Source organism: Peromyscus leucopus, chromosome 23 (assembly GCF_004664715.2).
Source record: "Peromyscus leucopus breed LL Stock chromosome 23, UCI_PerLeu_2.1, whole genome shotgun sequence".
NCBI classification, from domain to species: domain Eukaryota; kingdom Metazoa; phylum Chordata; class Mammalia; order Rodentia; family Cricetidae; genus Peromyscus; species Peromyscus leucopus.
In genome coordinates this window covers 14,626,465-14,648,633 of record NC_051082.1, presented here as the reverse complement: position 1 = coordinate 14,648,633, position 22,169 = coordinate 14,626,465, and the positions used below count along the sequence as shown (strand labels likewise).

Here is a 22,169-nt window from a genome sequence, read left to right as displayed (position 1 = left end):
GGCCGCTGGCTCTTTGCCTGGCGTGGCCGTTGGGGGGGGGGCATTCGGACGGTCCCCATCAACGGTCCATTCCTACCTTCAGGCACTTCAGAGAAAAACTAATGACAGCCTCGGTACCGTGGACCTCACGTTTGTCTTCATCCTCAACTGCAACGTCAACTCCTCTTGACTGTCCAGAGAGGCTGCGGTGGGCTGAAGAGATGCAGGTGGGCCTGGCCGCCCTGCTGGCTCCGTGGATGCATGTGTTGGGTTCTCCTTCAGCTGGTTATACTGGAACCTCTCGTTTCCCAGAAAAAGAAATCAATGTCCAAATTCATCTCTCACCAAAATGGAGTTTTGCTGCAAAGAAAAAATGTCGCCCTAACTCTAGAATCTGGAGGTAAAGCCGCCTTGACCTTGAGATATGTTGGAGGTTGTGTATCTGGTTGCTTTTCAGCAAAGACGCAGAACACAGTTCTTCATAGAACTGACCGCCTGAGGGGCAAAATTGCTAAGTACAAGAATTTTTTTTTTTTAAGACAGAAACATTTTAGCGTCGCTAACTTCAACATTAAGATTCTCAAAGTTTTTTTTTTTTCCTTCCCTTATTTCAGGAGATATTTTTTTGCATGAGGTATTTAAACTCCAGGAACATTTTGATTCTTCGTGAAGTATATAGGAACTACGACAGCTCCCTTGAGAACAGAAAAAGAAGTGAGAGCTCTCCCCTCAGAGACAAACTCTCAGAAAATGGAGCCTGGCAGACACTTTTCCTGGTGGTCGGGAGAAAGATCCACACGTCGAAAGGTTGGTACCTGAATATGCACCAATGAGCAAACAAAACAAAAACAAAAACAAAAAACACCCCGCGCCCCCCCCCCCAAACACACAACTCGTAGGGAGTCAGAGCTCCAGTGCAGTAAGTAAGAAAGCATAGGGAAGCTTTAAGGTCTGAGGATTCCGTGGAGGAAATTAAGAGCAAACCAGGCCTCAGAACTGAACGGCCGCCGCCGCCGCCTGGCAGTTCGTCCAAGGGGTGTCTCCACTGAGTGAGAGAAAGCTGTCTCGGTGCAATCGAGGGCAGGGGGAGGGGGAGCCGCCGTGGCCCCTTTCTGGGGGTGTGTGCAAATCTCCCCAGTTCCTCGGCGGTGGCGGCGGCGCCTTGCTTCTGGCCTTTGAGGCCCAATCGTTAAGGTCCGCTCCCCAGTGGAGGCCGACAGACAGCACGAGCTGGGAACGAGACTCCATCCACCTGTCGCCTCTGAGAGTCAGAACACCACACGCCAGGTGCATCTTGCCTGGGGCTTGGGGTGTCGGGGGGGGTGTGTGGGGGGGCACGGGGAACACAAAGGGCAGCAGGTTTCCGTGGATTTGAAATCCAAGCAATGTCCCGTGGGAGAGAGTTCAGCACCAGCTAGTCCTGCTGCTCCCAACCTTCCCAGCCCTGTACCATCCTAAGGAGACAAGTCATGGTGTCCACGGAGGGCCTGGAGAAGGCAGTGCCTGTGGTAGCTAGAGGGGGAGAGAGAGGGTGGAAGTGCCAGAAGAATCTAAAGGCTTTGCATGTCCATCTGGGCTACTGTGGCTTGCAAACCCCTAGTCTCCACGGCTCCAGGAGGTGAGGGCATGTCCTGAACCAAGGAGGCCAGCCCTTGGGAAACGGGGCTGACACGTAGAGCCCCAGGGGCCCTGGAAGTTGGGGCTGACTCCACGTAGGGCACAGGGTGTGCCCAGCCACTGCCCACCTGAACCGGGAGCCACTGAAAGGTGCCTGATCTCCCGCCCCTCTACCCTGCCTGCTCTGAAGCAGTCTCGGGTGCAGGGAGAGGGAGAGAGAGACAGTCAGTTAAGGGGGCGGGCAGCAGCCTTCACGAAAGGGACGGGCACTTTTTGCCAGGAGAAATGCAGAAACCAGGAAGCATGCCAGAGATAACCTCTAGGGTACAAGGCACAAAAAAAGAAAGCAGAATGAATTGGTGGAAGAGTGAAAAAAGCCCCTATGAAAAGCAAATTCCTGATTGGTACCACCCTCAAATAGCTTATATCATTAAATAGAGAAGTGGGGGTGGGGGTGGGGGGGATACAGCAGCAACACAAATGTAATCTTGGCTTCCGAGACAGTGTGCAGACACACTCCTGAGCTGTCGACCCGCCTCCCCAGGGACAGTCGCTCGAGGGTTTCCGCTTCACAGCAGAGTTTGTCAGTGTCTGAGAAGTTCCGCCGTTCTGGGGTTTTTCTTGGATTTGCACTTAGTAAACTTGAAACGTTAGTTCTGTTCGCCCCCGAGAGGAATCGCTTGGGCGACGTTCTAGGATTAAGCCTGCGGAGGTACCTGCCATGAAACATGGACCAAAGGGTTCCACTGGGCGTCTACATCTCTTCAGAGTTCTGTTGAGAGCATTCCAGCTTCATCTTTTTAGAGGGGCGGCACTCCTTCCAAATCCTTCGGGGGAAGAAGAGAGGCGGCTGAGGTCAGTCTAAGTTGGGACGCAGGAGGGAACTCAGAACTACGCAGTTCTGACTGAACCCACGAGCACAATGTGGGCGGAGGGGAGGTTCCAGACACATGGCGAACTTCAAATCCCAATGCCTTGGAGAGCGCGTGAAGCCCACCTCCTCAGTTACCGCTGTCCCTCTGACGCCCCCGACACATGCTGTTCCCCCTGTACTTTTAGCATCTGGCCTTTGACTCCATACAGCCGAGACCGAGTTTCCCTTGGGATTAGTCTCCCTGTCTGTGATTAATTGTGGACGTAAGTCCCCGAGCGTAAGGTTCAGTTCGGCAACCGTACCTCTACCTCTCAGATGGTTTCCTGAAAACCCCAGAGCTACTCTGCCGGGCAGACTGTTACTCCTCAGGCTACAGGCACCCGGCTTGGTGTACATGCTCAGCATTTCTTGAATGGCCACATGGGGATTATCCTGGGGAAAGTGGTCTCTTCTCATCACTGAATTCCCAAGAAGTCTTATGACTACCCAAAAGTTCATTCATTCACCAACAATCCCATCTGGTCTCTCGGAGCTCAATCATCGCCTGAGACCAAACTCCAGACAGTATCCACGCGAACTGCGCCTTTGAGGTGTCTTCCGGTTACCGCAGGCATGGGATCAAGCCTGTGCCTGGACGGCAGCTCCCTACAGCCCCCTTTCCATCCAGCCCACCCCTCCCCGCTTCATTAGCGGGATCTACCTCCTGTACCCGTTTGTCTGTCCATCTCTCTGAGCCGCCACCCACTTGCTTCTCTGGGGCCTCTTCACAGGGTCATCCAGTATCAGCTGAGCCTGCTCCTTAGACCGTAAACCTCTGTGGGAACAAAGGCTCCCAACATTTGCCCACTGACTTTTAAACCCAAGCTCGACCTCTTTCCGGGGCTGGGGAGGCTAGGTGACCGGTTCCAGTGGCCCCTTCCTCTCCCCTGGACATTCTTGTCCTGGACCACCAGGCTCTAGCTACTCAGTGTTCTTTATTTTCAAGACAGGGTTTCTCTGTGTAGTTTTGGTGCCTGTCCTAGAACTTGCTCTGTAGCCCAGGCTGGCCTCGAACTCAGAGATCCGCCTGGCTCTGCCTCCCGAGTGCTGGAATTAAAGGGGTGTGCCACCACCCCCTGGCCAGCCCCTACCCAGTGTTCTTTGCTCTTCTGTTCCTCGACTTGGTCCTGTCTTGAAGCCTGTCCTCTTCCTGGGCTCACGGGTCGCAAACCTCAGGCACAGGACTCTCCTTCTCAATCTAAAGAGGCTCCAAGTCACCCAACTCATGCTTCTTCACACCAACCTATGCCATCTCTCAAGACAGAGACTTAGTCTCCTCTGTCTGTCTATCAAACGTCTCTGCCTGAGCCGCCCTGGTCCCTGGAATAGGGCTCGGTCGGTCGGTCGGGGTAGCATGCGCTGTGCTGTTAACTGTGTTAACTGTGACGAAGAGGCGCCAGCTCACAACTAAAGAGAAGGCTGAGTGAGCTCTCTCTGAGGACTCTGGACAGGACTTGGCATGACGGGAGCCAGCTCGCTTCCTCACTGGTCTTTGGAATTTAATGTTTTACTACATTCATTCGTTTTTTTTAATTTTCTGTGTAGCCCTGGCTGGCCTCGAACTCAGAGATCCTCCTGCCTCTGTCTCCCAAGGGGCACGCCACCACCCCTCGGCAACATTCCTTCTTTATACATAGTGTGTGTATGCATGTGCGTGTAACACAACCTATGTGCAGAGGTCAGAGGGCAGCTTGAGGGGGCCATTTTTCTCTTTCCACTGTGTGTCCTATATGGTGATATTTTATTTGTACTGAAATGTAATTTAATTTTATGTTAATAAAGTTGCCCTGGGTCAGAGCTATTAGAGCCATAGCAAGAGCGTGATGGTTAGAGAGCTAGGTAGATTTCTGTGTTCAGAACAGCCAGTATGAGACATATGCTTTAAGACTGAGGCGTACTTACAGCAGTGATGAGCATCATTGGTGGTTACAACCAATGAGAAGCAGAACAGAAAACATTTAAACACAGACAAACAGAAGTAGCTCTCTCTCGGGAGTTAGGAGCACTGCAGAGTAAATTTATCTCTGACTCTGACCTCTCGGCTTTCTCTCTTTTACATTGCTCTGTTTTTTTATTTTAAAAAGACGATGGATACATCTACAGTCCTAGATTTCAAACTCAGGCCTTCAGGCCGGGTGCATGTGCCTTGATCATGCCATCTGCTGCCCTCCACGCCCGCCCCTTCTTCAGACAGCCCTAGTGGCTGGGAATCAATATCTAGACTAGACTGGCTTACGCTCACAGCCATCAGCCTGCTTCTGCCTCCGAGTGCTGGACTAGAGCGTGCGTTTGCTTTTTAAAGGGAGACACAGACGTAAGAGGAGGAAGCGGGCAAGTGTGCTCTCCCTGGGCTGCTGGTTCCCGTCCGAAGGAGCAGCTCTCAGTCATGCTGAGTATCTGGGAGGAGGTGTGTTAGCTTGGGCTGTTCCACATCAAGACAGAGCAGAGGCAAGTCTCGGGCTCTCAGGGGAACGAGGAGGAAGAACACAGGAGGAAGACATCTGAGACTCAGGCCAGCGAAAAGAGGTCCTCCCGACCCCAGAGGGAGCACAATATGAACTTTTTTTTTCTTTTTCCTTTTTTACGCAGGGACATGCTAGGCTCATGCTCCTCTTGAACCTACCATCTTTTTTTTTTTTTTTTTTTTTTGGAGCTGAGGACCAAACCCAGGGCCCTACCACTGAGCTAAATCCCCAACCCCGAACCTACTATCTTTTTAAGATTTTATTTTTAAAAGTTTATGTACTTTTATTTTATGCATGTGAATGTATGTATGTAAGTGCACCATGTACCTCTGTCAGGTCCTCCAGAACTGGAGTTAGAAGATGGTTGTGAGCTCCTACGTAGGTGGTGGGAATCGAACCTGGGTCCTCTGCAAGCAATAAGTGCTCTTAACCACTGAGCCATCTCTCCAGCCCAACACATCAACACACCACCGTGGCCCTGGCAGATGGCATCTGTGTGTCTACACTGAGCTCTGGCTGCGTATCTTACCCACATTTTCTCATCTAATCTCCACTGATAGCTTGACAGATTGAGTCTCAGCAAGGCAGACACCCAGGTGCTAAGTGCTACAACTGTGGATAGCACCCGAGGCCTCACACAGGATCAGCAGGTGTTCCAGCCCCAGCCCCCTCCCCGCAACATCCTGTTATACTTGAGGCAACCTCCTCTCCAGATCTAAAGCCCTCCTGGCACCTCTTCATCAAGGTTAGCACAGTACCTCCTAAAGATCTGGTCCTATTCAGGGGCAGACCAGACAGAGATGAATGCACTCTCATTAAGTCTCCCAGGCTGGCTCTGAACTTGTGATCCTCTTGCCTCAATGTCCCAAGTAGCTGGGATTACTGGCTTGCACCTCCATACCCAGCGAACTGGAGCTGGATTTGAACCTGGGCTAGGCTCCGTCATATCTGCCTCCTGCCCCTGGGCCTTGTGTTTACACTGAACAATCCAAGAAAGATGTTGGTACTCAGTTACAACACAGAATGGGGGGGCCTGCGCAGGCGGCTGGATCAGATGCAAAATGCCAAAGAACAGTCTGGCCTGCAGGTTTCTGAGGTCCAGTCTTCCTTAACTTTAAAGAACGTGGGGCCACTGGGATGATGGACCCGCATAATGCCATCACCAAGCTGAGACGAGGATGACTGTGTGCATCCTCTACCCCAGAGGTTTCTTGAAGCAGACACACATCCCTCCCATCCCGGTGACCCCAGGTGACAGTGGCTAACACGTCCAGCTGCTGTTGAATGGACACACAGTGTTCCAGATGAAGCAGCATGATTTTCAACAGACCATAGAGGACTCCAGCCCCACCCCACCGAGGCCCGGCTGCAGGTACCTGAGAGACTGCGGAAGCTTCTGCAGCCGCCAACCCCGACTCTGCAGATGGCTGCCGGTCCGCTTTTTCTGAGCTGTTCATTGAGTTTTCCATCGAGGACTGTGAATTCTGCTCGTCAGAGGCATCTGAGCAGAGAGCAAGACGACAGAGGCTGTTTTCAGACACACGAGAAGCAGGCACCAGATGGGCCAAGTGCTAAAAATACCCGGATCTGGGTAGTTTTGTGCCCGGGGGGCTTCCAGAGCTAGATGGGCTAAAGCTTGGGAAGTTTCTCACTTATCTGCCAGCAAGGCGGTTACAAATAGCCAGGCCACCGGTGGACTCTGTGGGTCTCCAAGCCTCCTTCCAAGCAGACCTACGCTGCCTGGAGGAAGAGGGTTATTTTCTACACAATGCTGCCAGCGTCTGGCGCCCTCTGCCGGGCACCAGGCACCATAGCAATCATGGCTGTCTCCTGGCTCAGGCTAGCATTCTCCTGACATCATGGGGCGCTGACTCTTGGCACACACTTCTCTTTCCTTCTTTTAAATAAGTCTTTCCAAGAGTTATTTTTCTTTTATGTGGATGGGTTTTGTGCCTGCAAACATGTCTGTGCACCACATGTGTACCGCCCGCTGCCCGCGGAGGCCAGGGAAGAACATCTGATCCCCTGGAACTGGAGTTACAGATGGTTCTGAGCCGCCAAGGGGGCGCTGGGAACCAGGCCGGGGTCCTCTGCAAGGGCAGCCAGTGCTCTTAACCACCGCGCCAGCTCTCCAGCCTCTAATCTTCAACAAAGAAGACACAAAAACCCCACCTTTGCTTAGTGTTTAGGCTTGCACGCCACAGTGAGCACGTGGAGGTCAGAGGACAACCTGATGGGGTCAGATCTCCCTTACCAGATGAGTTCTGCTGACTGAACTCGGGTCGGCAGGCTTGGTGACAAGCCTCTTTACCTGCTGAGCCATCCTGCCGGCCCCCTGGGCCAGCCGCAGACTCTATTCGTAGTTAAGAATAACCTTGACTTCTGGTCCTATGGACCCCACCTCCTGAGTGCTGGGATCCACAAGTGTGCACTGCCATGGCTGCTGTATTTGGTGTCAAGGATCAAACCCAGTGTTTTAAGAGTGCTTGGCCCCCTCTTCTCCTCTTCCTCTTCTCCACGCACGTGTCTCTCCCACAGGCCTGCACTCTCTATCCCTGTATCTCTAATAAACTCTTATAAGCGGATTCTGTCGTGTTTCGTGACACTTCCTTGCAGGGTAAGAACACAACGCAGCTAAATAACTAACATTTTGGTGCCGAAATCGAGCGGGCGCTCCCGGGTGCTCTGTGCCTGGAAACCCGCGAACCGGGGAATCTGCTCCGTACGCAACAGACCGCTCTCCATTCGCCTGAATCGCATCCAAATTGCATCCAACACCGCTTTCTTCGATTGGTGAGTCCCCCCCATTTTTCGGCCAGCGTAAACGGTTTCCTGAACCTGTGAGAACGACCGTTGATTGTCCGGCGCCTCACACGTGTTCTTGAGACCGGGGAACCCCCGAACACGGTCTTCATTGGCTACAGTCGGCCCCTATCGCAGGCCTAACTTTTCTAGCCGTCTCCCACGTCTGCAGCCTGGGATATTTCTCGAGTTAGGGCCACCACCGTTGGTGCGTTCTGGGAGCCACGTGAGGTCGGCACGTCCATCTCCTTGACGAAGGGGTAAACGCTGTCTGGATTCCCGGGGAATCCTTTCCTCACCGTGGAGGGGGCCCCTGCTTCTGTGGCTGACGAGTCAAGGAGCAGCCTGCGCCCGGTATCCGCCCTTGGCTTGGGACGCCTGGGCCTTGGCTCCGGATCACGTTTATTTTTTATTTTTCTGCCTCCGCTGCAGACATGGGAAACAAGGCTTCCAACCCTGTTAGTCCTTCCTCTCCGTTAGGCTGTCTTGTTGAAGCTTTAAAACCTCTCAGTTTAATGCCTTATGTAAAGATTTCTAAGCTAACTTGTTTATGTTCAAAAAAGTGGCCAAAGTATGCTTTAAAAATAAAAAAGAGCCGCCGAGCGGCTCCTTAGATCCCGATATTTCACGGGAGCTATCCAATCACTGTCGGCGTTCAGGCAAATGGAAAGAGTTGCTTTCTTCTTTCTCAACGCTAAACTGTCTCTTCTCATTTCCTTCTCTCCTGCTCATATGCTCCTAGCTATACATAAACCAGAGGATTCTCTGACTCCGGAATCTCTGACTCTAGATCTTGCTAAGGAACCAATAATTAAAATTCATGTTCCATTCTCTCTCTCTAACAGAACTCTCTCAGATACAAAGTAAGCTGGGTTCTTATACGTCTAATTCTGCTTCCTTTATTAAACAATTTCAATATATAACTCAATTTTATAGTCTTACCTTTCATGATATATATATATATATATATATATTATATATATATATATACATGATACTTTCTAATAATTTACTCCGGAGGAACTCAGGCGGGTATGGGAGCAGGCTAGGATTCACGCAGACGAAATTCATCAAACTAACCTTTCACACTCCCCAGGAGCCGAAGCGGTTCCTGATCGAGAGCCACACTGGGACTACAACACCCAGAGTGGCTGTCTAGCCAGAGATAAGTTTATTACCTGTCTCCTGACAGGCCTCCATAAGGCTGCCCTAAAACCAGTAAATAGTTCAGGATAAATACGAAAATCTGTCTCTTGTTCCCCAGACCTACCTGACTAAAACTTAAGCATCTGGAGAGCGAGGCTCCTGACCCCACAGGCAAAAGAGTCACCTGTGGCATTTAAGGTGTGCCAGGAAGAGATAAAAGCCCGAAAACAAAATTGCCAAGTGCTGGCACTCGCTGACTCCCTAAAGCTGTTGGGTCCCTGTTTTAAATGAGGAAAAGGCCACGGGCTACCGAATGCCCTGCCAGGCCATCAACAGCCTTGTTAAAAGTGCCGCCTAGAAAGACAGAGTCAGCTGACTGCCCCAGGCACCAAGATGCATGGGTACATCAAGCTAAGACCTCCAACAGACCTAGGCTTGGCTACAGACATGACAGGGAACCCAGAACGCAGCAGGGAAGCGATCCGTTTCTTTCCTTCTGGACACCAGAGCCATTGACTCAGTCCTGGGAGTCTTGGGATGCCACCTCTCCTTTATTGTCGGGTACAGGGGACAGCCTTATCTACCTCAGCAGACACCGCCATTTAATTGTATTTTCAGAGCATCCCTCTCACACATACATTCTTAGTGGTGCTAAGTTGCCCTGTACCTTTAATGGGAAGGATCTCCTAGCTAAGGTAGGAGCGTCCATTTCTTTTCACTCCACACATTTGCCTCCTCCCAGACACGCCAGCAGCTCTCTTACTTCTTCTCCTAGCCACTAACTCTACAGACTCCAAATATGCTTTTCATATCCTCCTGTCTGTCCCACACTGCTATTTGGAGGGAGCGTGGACTTCTCACAGCAAAAGGAGGATCCGTGTCTAACTCAGGCCATATAATGGCCATGCTGGAGGCTTCCCACCTCCCCAGGGCTATAGCTCGATCTTACCCATATGCCCACCATCAGGAAAGTTAAATATCTCCTCAGACCAGTTCTAACACCAGGTCTTTTTTCCAAGCCTCCAACTGTTCCAGATAGACTGTTAACTCCTCTTTTATGTCACTTAAGGTCTATTCTATGGAGCTATTCGGACTGTTCACTGCCTCAGCCGTGTGACAATCCTTGCCCATCTCCAATACATATTGGGGATCAGGTTCTTCTCTTTCCTCCAGGCCAGCGCCCTTTACCTCTTTCCCTTAAGTGGCAGGGACCCTTCAAGGTAATTCTTGTAACCCCCACAGCTGCTAAACTCGAGGGCTTTCCTCACTGGGTCCACCTGTCCCACCTAAAACCTTTTATCTCACCTCCATCCCAGAAAATCTCTCTTCATATACAGTGAAACAAACAGGGCCTTTCATTCTCAAGCTCCAGAGGACATCAGGATCCACTGCCTTGTCACCAATTCCAGAGGAATAAGCTCTCTCTATGTCAACAGTATCTTGTTAAATGGGAGGTTCCCCAGCACCAGTACGATGGACAGCGCAGAACCAGGAGACGGCAGAACGTCGTTCCAGGATCTCCACCATCATCCCCGGACTTCACAAGATACCCCTCACCCCCGCAAGAGCCAACCAACGCCCACTATTCAGCTGGAAGCAGTCTTTGAGAGAAACGTCGCCCCCGTACCCAGTCCACCACAATTTTTTCTTTTTTAAAAAATAAAAGAGTCGGGAATGAAGGGTTCACAACACGCCTCCCCCCCACCCCAACGGTCGCATTTACCAGGCGGACACTTCCACCTAGCCAATTCCGGTCAGGCCGGACACCTCCGCCTAGCAAGTTCTGGCCAAGGCATCTCGCGTGACCAGAATCCGTGACGTTACATGGCTACGTAAGCGTCCAACGTGACCATGTGATCTACGCACATGCGTGGAGTAGTGACGTGACCTGGCCACGCCCCCAGCCGGTTTTTAAAGCGGAGCGCCATATTCCTGGCCCTCTTCTCCTCTTCCTCTTCTCCACGCACGTGTCTCTCCCACAGGCCTGCACTCTCTATCCCTGTATCTCTAATAAACTCTTATAAGCGGAAAAAAAAAAAAGAGTGCTTGGCCAAGTGAGTACCCTACCAACTGAACTAGATCCCTAGTCCCAAACTTCGCTTAATCATGAGTGAGGGTGTTTCTCTGGTGATCAAAGCAGTGACTAACCACCGAGAAAACAAAAACAAAAGTTAAAATTAAGCCGGGCGGTGGTGGCGCACACTTTAAATCCCAGCACTCGGGAGGCAGAGGCAGGTGGATCTCTGTGAGTTCGAGGCCAGCCTGGTCTACAGAGCGAGATCTAAGACAGGCACCAAAAACTACACAGAGAAACTGTCCCATCTCCCCACCCCCCAAGAAAAAAGAGTTAAAAATCAACTGTGCCAGGCGGTGGTGGCGCACACCTCTAGATTCTGGGACACAAGGAAGGAGGCACCACAAAATCCCACCTGAGCCGCTCACACATGGCCCCAGTGACAAGTCACCCTGACTTTATTTATTTAAATTTTATTTTTAATCACTGAGGGGGGTATGTGCGTCTCAGTGAGGGAGTCCACGGAGGCCACAGGTGGTGGATTCCCGGGAACCAGAGCTACAGGAAGCTGTAAGCTGCCCAACATGAGTGCTGGGAATCTAACTCAGATCACTCTTAGCTGCTGAGCCATCTCTCCAGCCCTCACCCCGCTTTTAAGCCTCCTCCTCCTTCCTCCCGAGTGCTGGGATTAAAGGCGTGCGCCACCACCATCTAGCCGCACTCTGATTTTAAAAGGCCTACTATAGTCATGTTGAAGAATGCTAAGTAACCATGGCTTACTTTCTGAGGCAGAGGAACAATAAAGAGCAAAATCCAAGCATGAACTGAAAAAGCACATAAGTAATGTGGGCACATGGCCAGCAGCTGCCTAGAGCCCGAGCCAGGTGGGGGTGCAGACGGCTCGAATGCACAACCCCAAGTAGAAGGCAGGTCCCTGCCTGCTACTATCCAGACCAGCAGCCCGTCTTTACATGGCTGGTCAGAGTTCCTGTGCAGGGCTTTCTAATGGCCACAGGGTGGGGCTCCACCGGCAACCCAGAAGCAAAGGGGCTCAGTTCAGAGACGGATTTAAACTCAAACACTGCCTTTGCCCCCGGTGAATCAGGGGACTCTGTCCAAGACCCCTGCCTCCCCTATAAAAACAAGGTTGACAATGGCCACCCTGTCCAGTGGCTGTGCGGATTATCTGTGACGGCATGGACAGATCCCAAACTGGCCAGTCCTGGAGGCACAAGCTGTAAACCTAGCATGTGGAAGGCCGAGGCGGGGCGATCAAGAATTCAAGGCCAATCTAGGCCACACAGAGACAACCTGTCTCAAAAACAACACTGACCCCTCCTGCGAATTAACCCTAGGTGGGGTAACTGGTGGACTCTCTGGGACACAGACTCAAACTCTCTGTAAACCTGAAAGGTCTTTCACATTTTAGTATTGTCTATTTACCTGTTTATTATATATGCTGGCCTAGAACTCACTGTATCACTCAGGCTGGCTTCAACTGTGACAATATCTCCCTTGGTCTCCTGAATGCTGTGACTACTACACCCTGAATGCCTGGCTTAGATTCACATTGAAAACTCTTCATGTTAATGGCAGTTCCTCAAAAACTTAAACAGATGACCCTGTGGTGGTATTGTGTTCCCCAAAATATTGTGTACTCTAATAAATTTATTTGGGGTCAGAGAACAGACAGCCACTAGATACAAAGGCTAGAAAATGGTGGCACTCACACCTTTAATCCTAGCATTCCAGAGATAGAAATCCCTCTGGATCTCTGAGTTCAAGGCCACATTGGAAATAGCCAAGCATGGTGACACACGCCTTTAATCCCAGAAAGCCAGCCTTTAATCCCAGGGAGTGGTGGTAGAAAGCAGAAAGATATATAAGGCGTGAGGACCAGAAACTAGAAGCATTTGGCTGGTTAAGCTTCAGGCTTTCGAGCAGCAGTTCAGCTGAGACCCATTCCAGATGAGGACTCAGAGGCCTCCAGTCTGAGGAGACAAGATCAGCTGAGGATCCGGCGAGGTGAGATAGCTGTGGCTTGTTCTGTCTCTCTGACCTTCCAGTATTCACCCCAATAACTGGCCTCGGGTTTGATTTTATTAATAAGAACCTTTAAGAATCCTGCTACATGACCCACAAATTTTTATTTCCAAAAGAACTGAAAAGCAGAGCCTCAAAGAGTCTTGACTATGAACGCCACGGTGGCACTGTTCACAACGGTGAATACAACGGAGGGGGCAGCCACATTGACAAACAAAACATGGTCTTCCTACAGCAGACTATTACCCAGTCATAAAAAAGGAACAAAGGAAGGCCAGGAGGGACAGCTCAGGGGGGGAAAAGTACTAGCCTAAAAACCCAGATTTGTTCCCAGAACTCATGTCAAAATCAGGACGCAGTGGCACACATCTGTAATACCAGGTCTCCCATGGCTACAGAGAGATGGGAGGTGGAGACAGGGGGCTGGCTCAGAAGGTCCAGGGCCAGCCCAGCTAGCCTGGATTACACAGCACAGCCGCCGAAACAAGAGACCCTGCCTCGATAGGGTGAAAGGCAAGACACATGCTGTTCTTTATGTAAAATGTCCGCGCACGCACGTGTGCACTCATGCAGGTGGCGGATTGGTCATTATAAGGGATTGGTGAATGCAGTATGTGCAGTTTCTTTGTGGACTGAGGAAAATGGTCTGGAACGAGACAGAGATGACAGACTATTCTAGACACTGGTGAACTGGTTCTCACTTAGAAATGGCTCAGTTCCATCTTTTTTGTGGAGGGATGGGGTCCTGGGTGTTGAGCTCAGGCTGTCTCATAGACGAAGCGTGATGTCTACACCTGAGCTTTACCAGCACCAAAGCGGTTCATTTCATGTGACTTTCCTTCTTTCTTTTTGGAGACAGGTTTTACAACAAAGCTATGAAGCACAGGCTGGCCTCAAATCTGTGATCTTCCTGCTGCAGTCTCTCAAGTCCTGGGATTACATGTGGGTACCACCAGGTCTGGGGCACGAATTTCAAGTTACTAAGTAGGAGAAGTTGGGGACTGGGGAGATGGCTCAGGGGTTAAAAGCACCTGCTGCTCTTGCAGAGGACCTGGCTTTGGTTCCCAGCACCCACGTGGTGGCTCACAATCATTGGTAATGTCAGTTCTAGGGTATCTGACACCCTCTTCTGATCTTTGAGGGTTTCGGGCACACACGTGGTACAAATACATACCCACAGGCAAAACACTTACACACATAAAATAACTTTTTTTTTAAAGGGAAAAGTTAGAGGGCCAGGCATGGTGGGACACTTTTAATCCTAGCACCCAGGAGGTAGAGGCAGGAAGTAGAGAACTCATCTGTGTGAGTTCTAGGCTAGCCCAGGCTACATAGTGAGACCCCACTCAAAAATAAAAGGGGGTGGGGTGGGGAGAAAGAAGCAAATAAAGACAAGTTGGGCATGGCAGTGCATATTTGTAACCTCAGCACTTGGGAGGTGGAAGTCAGGAGTTCAAAACCAGTCTTGGCTGTTACATGATACTCTGCTTGGAAAGAAGAAAGAAGAAAAAAAAAAAAAAAAAAACAACAAAAAAAAAAAACCCTCTACGTTCATTTTGTATTCTATTTCATGATCTATTTGTTTGCTTTAACAAAACACATCTGTAACTGACCTACAAAGTCGGCCTTACCGGTGGCTTTGCCTCTGTGGCCGGTTTGTTTTCTGCATGCATCGGGCTCTGCAGATGGAGGGGAGGGGGGGTTAACACTCCCCAGGCAGGCAGGCAGGCAGTCACAGGCGATCTGGAGATCCCCACTGCCTGATTGCTGGCAGAGACATGCCTGGGCTCGAGGCCTCCTTGAGAGCCAGGCCTGAGGGCTCCGAGGGAGCCAATGGTGCGGCTTGCAGCAAGCCAGGACTCAGGACAGCAGCCTGTTCTCTGAGCGTCCTGGTGCCTCTGGAGCTCACCCAGGGGAAATTATTTTCCCGAGGCCTAAATTTAGTCCAGGGAGCTTGGACATGATGTCATTCCCTGAGCTTACCCAGCAGTAAACAAGTTCAAAGCAAGGTCAACAGCTAGTGGCCAATCCACCCTGTCCCAGTTTACCCATCTGTGGGGAGGTCACATGGGTCCTGGGTTTATTATGCCCTGAGCATGGGGAGCTGGGGCAGGTGGGTACAAGCCCAGTGGCCTGGGGTGACTGGAAGAGGATCCTGGTATGATTCCCACCTGGGCCTATAGAGCCTTTGGTGCAGTTGGGGTGTCGGGGTATCAAAGACAGCAGTCACACAAGTGTTACCCCAAGTATAACTCTTACAGCTGAGCTCAACTGGCCCATTAGGGGAAAGGGGACCCAGATTCAAGTGGGAAATAAGGCTGTAGCCGGAGAGCAGGACACGGATGACACCAACAAGGATCCAGATACAACCACACTCGCCCTAGTAACCTCAGAACTACCCACCCCCACACACAGAGATGGGGGGGAGGGGCTCTCCACAGCTCCCCAACTCCTGCCTCCACCCCAGAATTGTGCTGAGCATTTTGCTGATATCCCCACATCCTTCATTCCTTGCTACACCCTGATAAGGGAAAACACTTTTATTGGTCTCATTTTAGAAACCAGAAAACAGGTAGGTAGGTTCAGGGGAGTCGGTGTTGCCCGTCCAAGGCCACTCTGTAGTAAACAGCAGCTGGGCTGTGGCTATGGCCCAGCCCAGCCCCTCCACCTTCTGCCTCAAGCGTTATCTAACCAGCAAGAGGCTGGGAAGCCCAGTGGGTTAGCCCTGACTACAAGGGCCCTCAAGGGGAAATGAGAGGTCATGCTCACAGACGTAAATGACAGAGGGCTTTAGCAAAGCCACTAGGGCAATAAGGAAACTCTGTGTGTGTGTGTGTGTGTGTGTGTGTGTGTGTTGTCTGTGTGTGTGTGTCTGTGTGTGTGTGTGTGTGTGTTGTGTGTCTGTGTGTGTGTGTGTGTCTGTGTGTGTGTCTGTGTGTGTGTCTGTGTGTGTGTGTCTGTGTGTGTCTGTGTGTTGTTGTGCTGTGTGTGTGTTGTCTGTTTGTGTGTGTGTGTGTGTGTGTGTGTGTGTGTGGTAGGGGTGGACCCAGGGCCTCATGCATGCCAGGCGGCACTCTGTTTCTGCCTCATGGGGTGGAGGAATGCAACCACAGGAAATCTGGGGTAGAAGAGACTCGACTTCCGCCTACACCCTAATATCTAAATCACTTCCCGTGAGCTGGCTAGTTTTATGTCAACTTGACACAAGCTAGTCATTTGGGGAAAGGCACCTTCACTGAGAAAATGCCCCATCAGAGTGGCCTGTGGACAAGCTGTAGGGCATTTTCTTGATGGATGGGAAGCCCAGCTCACTGTGGGCGGTGCCACCTCTTGGCTGGTGGTCCTGGGTGCTATAAAAAGGCAGGCTGCGCAAGCCAGCGGGCAGCTCTCCTTCCTGGCCTCTGGTTCAGTTTCTGTCTCCAGGTTCCTGCCCCGAATTCCTTTGACGACAGACTGTGATATGGAACTATAAGCTGAAATAAACTCTTTCCTTCCTAAGTTGCTTTGGTTATGGTATTTTATCATAGCAATAGAAACCTAACCAAAGCCGGGCGGTGGTGGTGGTGGTGGTGGTGGTGGTGGGGGGGGGTGGTGGTGGTGCACGCCTTTAATCCCAGCATTCAGGAGGCAGAGGCAGGCGGATCTCTGTGAGTTTCGAGGCCAGCCTGAGCTACAGAGTGAGTTCCAGGACAGGCACCAAAACTACACAGAGAAACCCTGTCTCGAAAAAAAACAAGAAAAAAAAAGAAAAAGAAAGAAAAAGAAACACAACCAAGACTCTCTGTATCCTGACCTGCACAACCACTTCCGCCCTACCCAAGGCCAACCTCCCGCATGAACACTCCCCCCACATGCTCAAAAAAGGGCGGCCACACTGAATCTGAGACCCTTGAGCCTCGCTGGACTTCCCTACCTGCCCTCAGACCACCCTGCCGGCCCTCTTGCTCTTTGGGGTTCCTCTAGCTGAAGTCTGGACTGCACACGCCCCAGTTCACCCCAACGGTCGTCAGACAGGCCCTCTAAACTCCAGTCTCCAGTGCCCCTCAGCACTCCCCGGGGTCAGTCAGTCACACCAACATCCCACAGCTCCCTCAAGTTGCCTCATTCTGGGACTTGGTCTCCCTGACTAGAAGAGCTGCCCTCCGGGAACATCAGCTCATCCCTGAAGCCTGGGTCCGATGGCACCACCACCAAGAAGCCCTCCGGGGCCTCCACACTCCCTTTCTTTACTATGACCATGACCTCAAAAGTCCCCTGGCCTAGGGGCCAGACAGCTCCATGGATGATGAGTCAAATGGAAAGAAATGTGAACATTAAATAAACAAATCTTTTTTTCAAAGTCTTAGGCACTTCTCCAGATTGACCTTGAACTCAGTGTGTGGCCAAGGATGACTTTGAAGTTCTTTCTGGTCCTCACGCCTCCATCTTCCCAGTGCTAGGATTACAGGATTACACCACACTCAGCTTACACAGTACTAGGAATAGAACCCAAGGCTTCCTGCATGCTAGGCAAGCGCTCTACCAACTGAGCTATATCCCCAACTCCCCATCTTGTGTGTGTGTGTGTGTGTGTGTGTGTGTGTGTGTGTGTGTGTGTGTGAGAGAGAGAGAGAGAGAGAGAGAGAGAGAGAGAGACTGGGGATTAAACCTAGGGTACTTGCATGCCTGGTAAGAGCTCCACCATTGACCTCTATCTTTAGCCTTTTATCTATTTATTTGTGTTTATTTTGTGTATGAGTATTTCACTACATACATGCAGTGCCCTTGGAGCTAGAAGAGGGCATTGGATTGTATCCCCTAGAACTGGAGTTACAGACAGGCATGAGCTACCATGTGGGTGCTGGGAATGGAACCTGGGTCCTCGGTAAGAGCAACCAATACTCGTAAAATACCGAGCCATCCCTCCAGCCCAGCAACCAATACTCTTAACTGCTGAGCCCACCTCTCCAAACTTCCTCGTTTTGTTCTATGCTGGCCCCAGACTTGCTCTGTAGCTCAGGCTGGCCTCACACTGGTCACATTGTGCCAGCCTTCACTGGGCTGGGATGAAAGCTCTGTACCACCCACAACCAGTTATTAGCTCTTGTACCAGACCAGCTCCTCCGCTCCACTCTGTCCTAGCTACCACTCTCCCTCACACAGACAACGGCTGCCGTCTCACAAAGGTGTGGCCACCTCCACCCTAAGCAACACTTTTCCTGTTTTTTTTATTTTTATTTATTTTTTTTATTTTTCGAGCAGGGTTTCTCTGTGTAGTTTGGTGCCTTTCCTGGATTTGCTCCTGTGGACCAGGCTGGCCTCGAACTCACAGAGATCCACCTGCCTCTGCCTCCCGAGTGCTGGGATTAAAGGCGTGCGCCACCACGCCGGCTTCTCGTTCTTTAGGTCTTTCAACCCATGGCTCTTGTCTCGCTGCTCATAAAAAGCAAGGGGACAGTGGTCTTATGAGCTCACCACATTTGGAGGCCAGCCTCCTCTCTGACTCTATCTTGGTTTTCCAACCCCTCACTTCTTCTCTGCCATCTCCACCCCGACACACACACACACACACACACACACCAGTGATTTTTTTTTTTTTTTTAAAGCATGATCTGCAGACCAGGCTAGCCCCAAACTCCTCCTGATCCTCCTGCCTCTACCTCCCAAGTGCTAGGATCACAGGCACGTACTACAGGCTCAGTTTCTGCGGTGTTGGGGACGGAACCCAGCCCAGTTGGCTCGTCTGGCTGCAGCCCGCTGAGCAGCCGCCCCTCTGTGCCCCATTCCCGGACGGCAAGTACCTTCAGTTCCAGGGTGCTCTTTCCGGTCGGCCTGCGCCTCGTCGGCCTTGGCTTCGGGGCCGTCACTGGGCACAGGTGCGTTGGGCTCGGGGGCAGGGCTGGAGTTGCTGCTGTTCTCCTGTTTGATGGGAGAGGCGTCCGCTATGGAGCTCTGGTTGCTGTTATCGTCTGCACAGGAACAGAGCACAGGCTGACATGCTATGGCTGCCGAGGAGAGGGGAGCGGGAGCGTGCGGCGCGCGCGTGCGTTTGCGTGCAAGCTTGTGTTTGCGTGCGAGCTTGCGTGCGTGCGTGCGTCTGGGGCTCAGCTTTGCTATGCCTCACTGCCTTTAGCCTCCTAAGCCTGTGAGGCCAGGGAGTCTCACAGAGCGAGCCTGATTGCCCCCTCCCAACACCTCCCCCACAGCCCCTGGCTAACTAAGGAGGTTCCCGGTGTCTGGAGCGTGCCGGACAGAGATGGTGGCAGATTGGAAAGAGCCAGAGGCTGGACGGACCGGACAAAACACTGAGTGCTCCTCGCCTTGACAGGCCCACAGCGGCTCAGGAAGGCACACAGTCGCTTTAGCTGCTTGAAGATCAAGCCAGTCAACATTTCAGCACGGAAGGAAGGGGCTATTGACTCTCCCGAGGGAGAGTCTGTTTTCTCTGAGGGTGTCGCTCTTGGTAGGCTGACCATGCTCCAGTGGACGGGGCCACACACCCACGGATATATGAGCAGCACAAATGAGACTCAGTAAGTTATCAAAAAACCGAGGGCACACAGGACTAGAGAGACGGCTCAGCAGAACACGGGCTGCTCTTGCAGAGGATGCAGGCTTGGCTGCCAGCATCCACGGGGTGGCTCATAAATATCCATAACTCCAGCTCCAGGGGCTCTGACCCTCTACTGGCCTCCATACGTGAAATAAAAATATATAAATCTTTTTTCTTTAGACGTGGTCTCACTGTGTAGCCCTGGCTGTCCTGGAACTTGCTATGTAAATCAGGCGGCCCTCAAACTCAGAGATCTGCCTGGCTCTGCCTACCAAACGCTGGGATTAAAGGTGTGCGCCACAATGCCCAGATAAAATAATTAATCTTGCTAGGTGTAGTGCACACCTTAGATCCCAGCACTTAGGAGGTACTGGCAGGTGGATCTCTGTGAGTTTGAGACCAGGCTGGTCTACAGAGCGAGAGCCAGGACAGCAAAGGCTACAGAGAGAAACACTATCTTGAAAAAAACAAAAAGAATTTCTTTTTTTTTTTTTAAAAAAAAAAATATGGGAACAGGGGCTAGAGAGATGGCTCAGCGGTTAACAGCACTGGCTGCTCTTCCAGAGAACCTGAGTTCAATTCCCAGCAACCACATGGCAGCTCACAACTGTCTGTAACTCCAGTTCCAGGGGATCTGACACCTTCACACCAATGCACATAAAGTTAAACAGATTATTTAAAAAATAAATAATGAATAAATAAATAAAGAAACAGGGAAGACAGGAAGATGGGAGGGGATGGAGTGGGTCTGGGAGGTCTTATGGGGTGAATATGATCAAAATACATTGTATACATATATCAAATTCGCAAAGAAAAATATTGAATTATAAAAAAAAAATTTGGCATCCGTGAGGCTTAATTCTGGGTGGAGAAAACCAGGTATTTTGTGTATCAAGCCATGAAGTAGTATTACAACATTCCACCTCATTTCCTGAAGCTCCAGGCTGGATTCCTGTTGATGCAAAATAACAAGGAGAGCCAGGCAGGGGGGCATGTGCCTTGGTTCTGGCACAGGGTAGGCAGAGGCAGGTGATCTCTATGAGTTCAGGTCAGACAGGCAGGGGCTATGGAGCGGTAGCAAGAGCACCAGAAATTAACCACTGCTTTATTTAATAATTTCCGATGTGTATGTGTGTGCCTGCGGGTAATTCTGTGCACCATCCCACACAAGTGCTTGTGGAAGGCAGAAAAGTTCCCCTTAAACGGGCTGACAGGAGGCTTCAATGTGGTGTTGGAAACAAAACCTAGGTCCTTTACAAGTGCTTTTAGCCACTCACCCATCTCTCCAACCCCGGGAATCATTTTTATAAGACATATTTTAAAGATTGCCTTGTTTTCTGAGACAGGGTGTCTCTGTGTAACAGCCCTGGCTGTCCTGGATCTCACTCTATAGACCAGGCTGGCCTCAAACTCAGAGATCCACCTGCCTCTGCCTCCTGAGAGCTGGGATTAAAGGCGTGTGACACCACCGCCGCACAGCCCTTATCTGAATTATGTGGCAGGTTTGTGTTTGTGCATGTGGGTGTGTACACATGGGTGGAGGTGCGCGCTGAAGGTTTTGGATCCCCTGGAGCTGGAGTTAGTTTTATAAACCCCTGACTAGTGCTGGGAATTGAACCTGGGTCCTCTGGAAGAGCATCAAGTGCTCTTAACCACTTGAGCCATCTCTCTAGCCTCACCCACAAAATCCTTTTAATTTATGTGGATGGATGTTTTGCTTACATGCATGTCTGCATCACATGCATGGCCCGGCACCTGCAGGTGCCAGAAGAGGGCATAGGCTCTCTTGGGTTTGGCATTACAGATGATGATTGTGAACCACCATTCAGGTGCTGGGAATTGAACTTGGGTTATCCAGGAGCAACCAATAAATACTCTTTACCACTGAGCCATTTCCCCAGCTCCCACTCTAACCCCACCAATAACTTTTAAAGAGCATTGCTTTATGGCCAGACATGGTAGCACATGCCTTTCATCCTGGCACTCAAGGCAGAGGCAGAAGGCTCTCTTGAGTTCCAGGCCAGCCAAGGCTGCCTGCCTAGTCAGATCCTGTCCCCCAAGCAAACAAAAAGTGTTTATGCACTTATTTATTTATTTATTTATTTATTTTTCAAGACAGGGTTTCTCTGTGTTGTTTTGGTGCCTGTCCTGGATCTCTCTCTGTAGACCAGGCTGTCCTCGAACTCACAGAGATCCACCTGGCTCTGCCTCCAAGTTGCTGGGATTAAAGGCGTGCACGACTGCCGCCACCCAGCCTGCACTTATTTATTTTGGTGTGTAATACATTTTGTGTGCAGGGGTACATGCCTGTGTGGAAGTCAGAGAACAGTCGGCATTTACAGATTTTCCCAGAATCTGACCTTGGGTCTTCAGGCTTTCCCTGAAAGTGCTTTTACACACTAAGCTATTTCCCTGGCCCAGAAATCAGTTTGAAAAGAGGACTGGTATATATATGCTCATGGTAAAATACTTTCCTACCTTCCCAACGCCCTGGGCCCTGTCCCCATCATGCAGGGACCAAAAAGCCCTAACAAAGAAAGGAAGGAGAACTGGGGAAGAATACTAAAGATTAAAGAAATGTAAGAGACCTAGCCAGTAAGTACGACGTGTGCCAATTAATTGAATCTAATTTGGAACGCGCCAGCTATAACACATTTT

The 22,169-nt window shown here is 50.9% G+C and overlaps 1 protein-coding gene across 1 annotated transcript in view; it reads right to left on the bottom strand.

Annotated features, from left to right (window-relative positions):
• Positions 1 to 482: 482 nt before the first annotated feature.
• The window catches only part of Bcl7a (BAF chromatin remodeling complex subunit BCL7A), a 38,168-nt gene continuing 16,481 nt past the window's right edge, over positions 483 to 22,169 (bottom strand). The window contains exons 5-7 of the mRNA XM_028885851.2: positions 18,760 to 18,927; positions 6,351 to 6,475; positions 483 to 2,423 (exon numbers count right to left, since the gene is read on the bottom strand). Of these exons, the coding sequence (XP_028741684.1) occupies positions 2,397 to 2,423; positions 6,351 to 6,475; positions 18,760 to 18,927 (320 nt within the window). The 3' untranslated portion in view covers positions 483 to 2,396. The remainder of the gene's footprint in view (positions 2,424 to 6,350; positions 6,476 to 18,759; positions 18,928 to 22,169) is intronic.